General features: G+C 35.5%; 2 protein-coding genes across 2 annotated transcripts; both read right to left on the minus strand.

Moving 5' to 3' along the window:
* Window positions 1-1,523: 1,523 nt before the first annotated feature.
* Window positions 1,524-6,557, minus strand: LOC145822267 (AT-hook motif nuclear-localized protein 10-like). The gene is made up of 4 exons (XM_082918889.1): window positions 6,537-6,557; window positions 4,887-5,018; window positions 4,232-4,348; window positions 1,524-1,778 (listed from the first exon to the last, which is right to left on the minus strand). Exons 1-4 carry the CDS (start codon window positions 6,555-6,557, stop codon window positions 1,524-1,526), a joined length of 525 nt encoding a protein of 174 aa, XP_082775015.1.
* Window positions 6,558-8,651: 2,094 nt separating this feature from the next.
* On the minus strand, window positions 8,652-10,994 carry LOC114280339 (uncharacterized). Its single transcript, XM_082922406.1, has 7 exons — window positions 10,955-10,994; window positions 10,742-10,849; window positions 9,844-10,098; window positions 9,641-9,685; window positions 9,417-9,494; window positions 9,204-9,239; window positions 8,652-9,122 (listed from the first exon to the last, which is right to left on the minus strand). The coding sequence occupies exons 1-7, from the start codon at window positions 10,991-10,993 to the stop codon at window positions 8,829-8,831; spliced, it is 855 nt and encodes a 284-aa protein (XP_082778532.1). The 5' UTR covers window position 10,994; the 3' UTR covers window positions 8,652-8,828.

Consider the following 10,994-nt stretch of genomic DNA (forward strand, 5'->3'; position numbering starts at 1 on the left):
GGAGTATCTAAAGCCCGAAGTCAATCCGCCTAGTTTGAACTTTGATTGCTGAGAAAACAGGTATGTAAAAAGAGTAGATCTACCTCTGCTAATTTGCCCTGACCCAGCTCAGCTCTTCGACCTCAAGCCCAGGGCTAGTAAGCTGAGAAACCATGCTGTTTGCCTGGGTGTTAACAAGATGGGATTAATAGGCTGGAATTTGAGTTTGAGCTAGCACACCTGGGAGCCTCAAAATGCATCCTTTAAAAATAATAATAATAATAATAATAATAAATTATTGGACATTCCACCTTTCATAATTTTGTTTAGAGTAATGCTCTATACAAACAAATTTTGTTTTAAAAAATTCATACAAATGATGTATCTTATTTGTATCCTGTTTTTTGAGGAATCTCATTTATGTCTATTTATGGGGAGTTGACATATCCATCATTTAAGTATAAGAATCTTATTATCACATCATTCTTTTCTTAAATTTTGTGAGAAAATTTTGTTTGAATATCACTCCTCTTTAATATCATTTTACCAAGTTAAATTATTAAAAAGGACAAAAAAATCCTCTCCAATTCCGGCCAGTCCCTACCTAGATCTTCCTGTCACGGCCACACGCTTTCCCACTGTTTGGCATCAACCAGACACCTCCCCAACTTACCACCACCCTATCCCCTTCTCCCAACCAATCGCACTCACCTCCCCTATTGCAAATCGACTTATCCCTCCTTTCTGTGCAATTCTATCTCTCTCCCTCAAGGCTCTCTAATGGCAATAGTGGGGGTTAGGGTTCAAGTCTGAGAGGGAGAAGGTGGCGTTGGCAGGCCGGATATGTGGAGGGTGTGTAAAGGTAAGGTGAACTAATTTTGGGTGCATCAAACAAAAATCAACAAAATTTAAATTTGAGTGTCGAAAGGTACAGGATATCCAACAATTTTTTCGTGATGCATTTAGATACTTCCATTAAATATTACCTCTGACAAACTGTGTCATCCAAAACAACTGGGAAAGCAAGATAAAGGCATTGAAATGGTCACAAGTTCTGCAACAAATCTTGGATGAAGAAATTGCAATTTACTAGTACGACAGTATTAACCAAGCAAAAACTACCAAGAGAAATGGGCTAGAATCATTAAGGAAACCTAAAACTTGATCACTGGAGAAACAAAACAAAGGAGACAGTTTGGTACCATTTAAATCTAATGGACAACAACAGAGACTCTACTATTCTCAACAAAAAAAAAAAAAAAAAAAAAGAGACTACAACAGCCAAAACACCGACATACTACAATCACCATGAGCTGTTCTATAGAACCTTACTAACACAACTAATTAATAACTTATCAACACAATTGGAAAAGGGTACCAACTGTCACTACAAGGTTGGCTACTCCTAACAAGACCAAGGTCACACTGCAAAGTCAAGTCACCAGTTGTCTTTATTCTGCACCACTAAAATTACACAACGCGCACACTTAACTTACAAACGGGGTCTCTCAAAGGGTGAACGAAAGCCAAGCTCCACAGAAAGATCACCTCCATGGCATGGTCAACATGCCTTGGGGGTTACAGTTGTTGTAAGCTCCTGTGCTGTGGTTGAGTGGGCTCCCAGGTCCACCAGATGACTCACTGAGCGGTCCATGCGATGGCGGGCTGGTAGCACCTGTTGCACCACCACCACCACCACCACCAACTGGGAACAGCTTTGATGGAGCTGACAGCTGTTCCATTTGATTTACTGCCTTTGATTCCTTGCCACCATCAGCGATGAAACTGCCCATAATCAACTACAATGGAGGAAACCCATTATTATAGTTGTCATTATACAGACACAGCTGTGTGTTAAAATGGAACTTTGGTTGAGAAATGTCTAGTGGGTGGTTAAAACCTTTTTTTTCCAATATTGATCAATAAAAATCCTTTTTTCTTTATTAATGAAAATACAAGATCTATATGTAATCAGCAAATCTGAAAGGTAATGGAAAGTATTTAAAAGGTGGAGCTGGCTTAAGCTATCAATGACGAAGATAGTCAACAGGAAAATATATAATACAATAAATTACGAGGAAAATAAAAATCAGTTGTCATGCTGCAAAAGCAGAACAAATGGATGGGTGTGCTTTGTATGAATGGACTTCTCAAAACAAATAATAGGGTAGCATAGACAGAAATGTGGTATATTGATGACACAAAATGAAACCCTGATATGACAAATTCTCAAAAAAATAGTATTGAGGAAATTATCAATGGTAAAACTATAAACATGCAGATGTATGTATGTAATGCACTCGTATGTAAATCAGAAAACAATATTTTTTTTTTCCAGAATATTGATATGAAAACTATCGTTCTTTATTGGGTAAAGTGTAAGGTTGTTCGTGAGTCAGGCAGCTAGACCTCCCCTGCCATTAAATATCTACTGTTGAAGTTAATGGACGAGGGACAAGATGATGATCCATTTACATTACAGGTAATTTTATTGTGGACGTCGATTTCCCCTTTTGTAATCAATTTTCATACAACACCCAAGGATGGGGACCTACCGGTTTAGGTAAATATCTAATGCGTTCCCCCAACTTGAAACAAAAAATAATCAACAATTAAATCAGCTTATCTATAAAACATGGGGTACACTGGATTAGAATAGAGGTATACCATTAACTTCATATGATTTTGAACTTTGAATGCAATGATGAAACAAGGGGCATGAATACATGAGTATAGGGTCTATTTCGTATCACTCTCATTTTGATGTTTCTGTTTCCATTTTTATTTTTTATTTGCATTTTTTATTTTCCAAAAACATAAATAATGAAAATTTGAAAAAACACCAATTTTCATTTTTGTGTATAAATAACTTTAAAAAATTCAAAAAACAAGTTAGAAGTGTTTCTTAGAAATGGGATGTTCTAAAATATAGAAGAAAAAAAAATCCGAACACAGTTGTTACAAATAGTTTGCCAAACAAGTTTTCCATGTCATTTTCCATTTCTTCTGTAATCTAGAATAGAAAACAGTATTAAAAAATGATACCAAATGCACCCTTAGTATCCGATATGAATGCAACACCGCAATAGAAGCATTCATGCTTCATAGGCAACCTTGGATACAAAAAAATGTTGTTGCAACTGCACAATATCACCTTATCAAACAATGGCCAGCTGCCAGGGAATGAGTATACCTGTGAGTGTGTTGCATCATTTTGAAGCATAGCGAGCTTTTTTTCATCAAAAGGGCTAGCTGGTCCAGCTCTAAACTAAAGGGAAAGATGTTTTCGAAAATGGTAATAGTGGTTTTTTGCAGTAGTGATATAAAATATCCGGTGCAAGAGGAACCACTGAATTCTTGGAAACAACTCCAAAAGGACAGCCTAATTTTAACTCAAACTTCCTGGATTTGTAATAGCGAGAGATTCATGCCATGCTTCACATTTGACTATGAATTGGAATTTCTAATTGTTCCAACTTAGCAAGGCTGTTTAGGAGTTTGCCAAACTATTGAAAGGGAAAGAGAGTTTTTCATGCCACAGTTAGGACAATGAAGTAACAATACTGACTCTTTACTTTCTCAAATTTGATTCTATAAAGTACGTACCAGAGTAAGACCAAGGATTGGGCCAGTAGATGAGGTGCTACCTTGCCAGGGGTGATGTTTGGGTTCAAGTCTTACCTGTTGCATGATGCAACTTCCCCTTCCCTCTTCCCCCTCCTACTGATTGTTAAAAAAATTTTAAAAAATTAAAAAAGGTATGTACCAGAGTGGATCATTGTCAAAGAACAATAATGAACTAAGGCAAGTGTCTAGATCACATCCACCAGAAATTTATGTTTTGTTTAAGTATGGACACAAATTGTCGAAGCACGGAGCTTGGTGAGATTGCAACGAATTAAGCAGGGTGTAAAGTTGTGAGCTTTCACCAGAAAACCTTTCAGTCACTCGCTCACCTGACTGTAAAACACGGACTTTGTGTTGAGGGTTATACTGCCTCGGGCACCGATTGTCACTGTAAAGATTGTTTCTCATATATATTTCCCCAATTATACCAATCAGAAAAAGGGAACGGAGAGAGAGAGAGAGAGAGAAAGAGAAGTTAAGCTAGAAAAAGTAAAGATTGTTCTATATCTTGGCCACCCCAACACCAGTACTGATCTATTTATCAATTTCACAAGATGATAAATTTTAAAATCGAGTGCGCAGTTTTACAAAACATGCAAAAGATTTGCTAGAGAACCAGACAAACCTGAACAGGGGTTGCAGCAGTAAGAAGTCCTGCAACACAGCCACCTAAAACACGTCCATCTGGTCCAGCTAATGTGACACTCAACCCACCAGTTCGGCTCCGCTGACCCACCAACCTCTGTCAGCAGAAATGAACCACACAGTGACAGAATATCGAATCGCCCCTGCATCATTAAATACAACCAACCATTTGGTAAAATAGTATTAACTATCGAAATATACACATATATTGATTACCAACCAAGCAGAAAACGTGTCAAGAATCATCATAATGATAACAAATGGATTGTGGCACCTGTATGTCACACCAAGTGTCAAACAGCCGCATGAAGAAATCACTTCCAAAACTAACTGAATCATATCGTAGATTCTCCTAACGGAATGACTCAACAATAAACAACAATTTATCACTAGTTTTGGCATCAACTATATTTTCCTATTGCAGGTGACAATTCTTCATAAACATTTAACAAAGTAGCATCAATAGCACAGAAACATAGTTTAGATTCAAAATTTCGTAAATTCACCGTATTTTCCTTCAGTACATACTTGGAATTTAGGACTCACGATATTTAATACAAACTCGTAATTATTTCTGAAGAGTGAACAGGTTTGTATTCCACTACAACATCATTGTAAAGCAAGGTTAGACAAACCTCATATGTCGCAGTTCCACCAGATGTTGCCACTTGGCGAAGTGTCACATTGGACATGCCACCATTTGCAGAAAGGATGCAAACAGCCCTTGGACCATTCTGAGAGAATGACATTATCTTTGATGACACATCCTGAAAATAATAATAACTCAAAAAATTAGAATAATACCAATATAAAGGAATAGGATAATACAAATTAGTATGGAATTCTGGTAGGTGCACCAGGACTAGGCAATACTTGAAACCATCATCCCGCCTATTATTTCATTTTTTAGCATCTACTACAACATATAACAAGCATTGGCTGCAAGTTTGGTGTCGACATTTATGCCGACAATACATGCCAAATTTAACAAATTACCAAAAGCTTCCTTTAGTCACTTCGAATAATTAGTAATAAAGAATTTACCAAATCAGAACATTAGGTGGTACTCAACAAATGTTATCTTGGAAGCAACTTCCCCCTTCCCTCAATCTAAGCTTGTGGTTCTTTCTATGGCTATGGTGAGCACAAAAAATGGCATGAGTATAACTCTTATATATAAAATGCCCACCAAAGACGTAGATGAACTAAAAATGGAAAAAAAATTAGATTACCTACGGACCATTAATCAGGCAATAATAAAAGGGAGTCGCTATTCCCACTCCACTTTGCCCCAAATACACTTCCTTCTTTGTCCTTATTATGCATACTTACTATTCTCACGCCACTTTGCTCCAAATACACTCACTTCTATGTATTATAAGGATAAAGGAGGGAGCGTATTCGGAGCAACGTGGAGTGAAAATAGCGACTCCCTAATAAAATGCCTACAAAGAGATATCTACAAGCCTACAAGAACATATTATTTCAAAACAAGTGTTGTAGTGATGTCGAATGACAAGGGGCCACGGGACAAGGCGGAGGCAACACAAAATGGGGGGGGGGGGCGGGCGGGGAAGGACATGTATGTGATGCACCAGTTGGCATATCCTTCTATTTTATTAATTTATTTTTTGGGGACATGGCAACTTGTTTTTTTTTTTTTTCCCCTCACTCTTCTTTAGTGCTTTTAACTCCGCCAGGGTTGTTAACAACTCCGCCGGTCCCAAGCCGGGTTAAGGAGGAGAGTTGTGTGTTAGGTAGCCTATAGCCAACACGTAAAAAAGCCGCTCGAATCTCTTATGACAATAGCCCGATTGGTGGGATTGAGATTTATAATTATTTTTTGAACCAGGCTTGAACAAATATATAGAAACCCGATGTTAGGGCCGAACCAGGCCTAGCTTGGGTAAACACAAAATCCCTTATTATATAATGTCAGCTCAGCCCGACGTTTGTCCATGCCTAATATCGGGTACACAACATGCGTACAAGTGTGGCTTAGACAGACAGGGTTAGTACGCCATGGATACATTTCAGGTACAATTATGGGTACATTTCGGGTACAATTATGGGTACATTGCGGACATAAATGTAATTTTTTAAAAATAGAGGGGTATGTTGTGCGTATTTTTATAAACTTAAAAATTACTTTAATTATTTTATGCATTTGATTTTTAAATTGTTATATATCATGTACTATTATAAATAACAAAATTTTTTTTCTTATCACGTAACTAATTGTACATTTGTCTTATTTTTTTTTAGATTTTTCCGTATAGGCATACCCATAACGAACCATTAGCCATGCTTCCTAGACTACTAACTGAGGCTTCAACTATGAAGCACTGGTATGGGTACAAGTACTGATACCTGTACGATATGGGTACGTCGATACGTTAAAATTTGGAAAAAAGTAAGGTATGGATACGGTTTAGTACGTTTGTAAAAAAATATTTATTTTTAGTTTGGAGTAATGCAAAAATTGATTAAATGGTTTAATTTGTTAAGATCCAACATACAATTAACATTTAATGTCAAAAGTAAAGGTATAAACCAAAACTAAATATCATTATATTAAATAACTTACAAATCATAGCTTATTTTAAAATCATGCTAAGTATAAAATTAAAAATTAAAAAGAAATCTACTGAAAGAAATTTAATCTCTATAGTAAAATGAAATATTATTTTTACTAAGGTATGGTACGGTATGGTACGGTTTGGGTATATACTAGGTACGTTTGTGTCTTGGTTGTAAGAATCGTGCAACCAGGTGACGAATCTTCGTAAGAAATGCGATTCCGCGTTTCTTAGAAAGAAACGTGTAAGAATTGCGTTTCTATAAAGAGAAACGCGATCCTGTCCAAGATGGAATCATTAGTGGAAATAAAACAACTCAGAAGCTATGAAGCACGAAAGAGAAAGAGAGAACAAAAGAGAAAGAGAGAAGACCTTATTGGTTTTCGGTGGTCATTGCTCGTCGTCTCTCGTCACTGCTCTTTTTCTACTTTAATCTTCTTTGATCTTCTTCTTCGATCTTGTAGAGAAGACTTACAGTTGCTATAATAGGAAACGTGCACCATGCTTGGACACCGACCAATTCGCCGATCTCGTGTAGGCGATGGAAATGAAAGAGAGAGAGAGAGCTCCCTCTGTCTCTATGTTTGTGTTTAGGGTTGTTGAAGAGACCTTTATATATATAAAAAGCTAGGCAAAGCCCTAATGGGCCTTAATGGAGGGGAAGTATCGGCCCGTTTTGTATTTGGGTTTTGGATGAAACTTTGGGCCATGATTCATCATCATTTAACTTCATTGGCCCAAAAAAATAAAATACAAGGATAAAATGATGTTTTAGCCATTAATAAAATATCTAATTAAATCATATATAATAAAAAATCTAATAAAATCTATAAAATAAATCATTCAATTTTTATTTATTATTTATTTTAACATATTTTATTATTCGTTATTTGTTATATATTTTTTTATTTATAATATATATATCAATTAAAAATAAAAAATAAATAAAAAATATTATCAATAAAAATAATACCTAAGATAAAAATAATAAATACATTTAAAAATAACTATTTAACTCATCTTTATATAATAAATATATTTAAAAAATAATTACTAAAATATATATATATATTACCGCTCCCTGAGGCGCTCTCTACCTAAAAAACTTCTATCGGCTCATGCTTCCTCGCTCCCGCTCCCGCCTCCACTCCCGCTTCGTGCAACTAAGGTTTGGATACGTCAAAAATTAAAAAGACAAAATTTGAATACGTATTTTGTATATCCAATATGTAAATGAAGGCAATCTTGGCTCAGCTCCACACACATACACATGCAAATGTAGAAACAATCTATGAGCAAGTCAAACTATGTGCTTCAACTCTGTTATTGCCCTCTATGTCCACTCAGTTGTCCCTATCTTCATCATTATAAGTTGCAATATTCTGCACTACTATCCATTCTATTGCAAGTGCAGATGCATCATTACTGCTGCCACTATAGTGTGATGAGGGATAAATAAGAGAGGATAATTAAATTCATGGAGGCAAAATTGTCTTTAAGAAAGAATGCTGCCATTTTAACAAACACTACAAGAAAAAAGGGTTTTTACGACGCGCAATGCATGCCGTAAAAACCCTTTTACGACGTGCAACGGCACGTCATATTATGACCGGTCATGGAAAGTTGTTCACTTTCAATGACATGCTTCGCACGCCGTTAAAAACTATTTAACGACCTGTTTTGTACAATCTAATATTACAAACAAGCTTCACAAAATATTAATCAACCACGACAATATTATTTCAACCATAAAAAATAAACTATATATATAAATTATAAACATTAAAAAATTATCAATATATTCATTCCAAACATCCAAAACCTAACTGCAAGTTCAAAAACATCTAAAAGGACTATCCTTAAGTTCTAAATTATCCAAAAAGTTATAAACCATCCAAAACTGTACATACATAAGTTTGTAAACATTACCCGAAACTATTCAAAAATTATAGAAATCTATTCATCAAAGTCCTCAAAAACTATCCATAGATGTTAGTTCTACTCAAAATCAAAGCTAATGAAATGGGTTGGCCAAGCAATAGTGCTTCCAATAGCATCTTCAAGCACAAACATCTCACGATTAGGGCGAAACAATGGCGCATTGACTATGACATGGTTAACCCATACTTTCCAACACCCAGGGCCAAGAGGCACGTGATGTACCAATGCTTTAGAATCTGTTGATGCAATTGTGCCTTCCGCAACCACCACCTTTGTTCCATCCCAATTCAACAATTTGCATTTGGCATTGTCCAAGGATCCACCATTTCCAGTTTCATTTGTGTCATGCAACTACCATGAAAGCAATACATAAGATAAGCTAATGAATTGAAGATAAAATTAAAGTTATTATTAATGCCATATAAAATTTACCCAAATATCTTCATCGTCTTCATTGTTTTCGTCACCCTAAAAAAAATGTAATACAATATCAAGTTATATTTGTTTTTCCAAATTTTGTAGACGATGTGGGATGTATATGAAAGTTTGACAAAAGCTCTTGAGTAGAAAAGCAAGCAAGCAAACAAAAGCAGAAGCACGAGAAAAATGAAAATGAGTTAATTAATAATGCCATACAAAATTTACCCAAATATTTTGTTGTGAGTGCATCCTACATTCACCACCTCCATGCACCCTATGTTCATCTCTACCGTTTTCCTCACCCTAAAAAAATCATAATACAATGGCAAGAAGCATTTGTTTACTTAAATTTAGAATCTTAATGTAATCCATATGCAAAACGACAAGCTTGAGTAGAAAAGCAAGCAAGCAAAAGCACAAGCACAAGCATGACAAATGTGCAAGTTTACCTGAGTTTCTCCATGTGAGTGTCCATTTGCCCCTTTGCTTGGCTCCTGCAAGTATTAATCAATTTTTTATTTTTACAAACTTAGTGAAATATTCTTATATCTAAGATGGGAAGTACCAAAGTTAAAAAACAATTAAATTTTATAGGAAGACAAATTTAACCTCATATATTGTGACATTGTTCATTTTTTTTTTTTTTTTTAACCTCATTTGGCCTTTTTCCTTTTAACATTTCAGCTTTTATCTCCCGGAGTTCTTGTTCTAATAGCAGCAATTTTTCATTTAGTTGTCTCACATTTTGATTTTGGTATGCTGCATCAACTTTTGATGGCAATGCTCCAAATCCAAGCCCTCTTACACTACCACGCCGTTCTGGACCAAATGCTTGAACAATTGCATCATCTTTGATAGACATTGACCCTTCTTCTGTAGAAGGCTTGTGAAGCTCTTGAACCTTATTCTGCAATATATAACATTTATGATAAGGAACCCAAGTCTGCTAACTACAAAAACAAGTGCACAACTCACCTATGAATTATTTCATAAACTGAAAGGAAACACCACCCCCATTCCTTTTATTGAGCATAATTACGACATGTTGCTGATGGTAATGCTTAGTTCAAGTCTCAAGAAAACAACACTAATATTTCTTCTCTAATCAAATCCAAAAACCCAAAATCCATAGTTTGTACTTATATTCAAAGAAGAAAAAGAGGAAGAGGACGTACCAACTCTACTAACTACAAAAATATATACAAAACTCACCTCTGAGTTACTTCACCACAATAAGACAAGCAATTATCAAACAAATTGAAGAAATGAAGTAATATCACAAGCACAACTTCATAGGTTTTGTTTAAGACAAACTAGATCTCTACATATCAAAAAAAAAAAAAAAAAAAAAAACAGTAAAACAAACTAGCAATTTGTTTAACATCCATACCAAAACAAAACAGCACAGCAACAGCAACAACAACCCAAACAAAACAGCACAGCGACAGCAATCTTTCAATTGTAAAGCAATTGTAACGTAGCAGCCAGCAATCTTTCAATTGAATTGAATGAAATCACAAGCTTTAATAACATATTAAGCTAATTCATACCACTGCTTCCTTAAGCACTTCATTGATAGGTTTCCCCTTCTGCCTTGTATGTCCTTTGATCCAAACATCCACTCTAGATATGGAATCTGGGTCTTGGCTTTGATTTTTCTGGAAAAGAAATAAAAAATAAAAAAATTAAAACATAGTACAAAATTAGAAGCCACAAAATCAAAATCCTTTCGAAATAAATGTCGTCTATATTGCCAAACTTACCATGTCTTCCTCTAGTCGTGCATAGCCTTTTCTACTCATC

This window comes from Camellia sinensis, chromosome 3 (assembly GCF_055761805.1).
Source record: "Camellia sinensis isolate YWXY chromosome 3, ASM5576180v1, whole genome shotgun sequence".
Taxonomy (NCBI): Eukaryota; Viridiplantae; Streptophyta; class Magnoliopsida; order Ericales; family Theaceae; genus Camellia; species Camellia sinensis.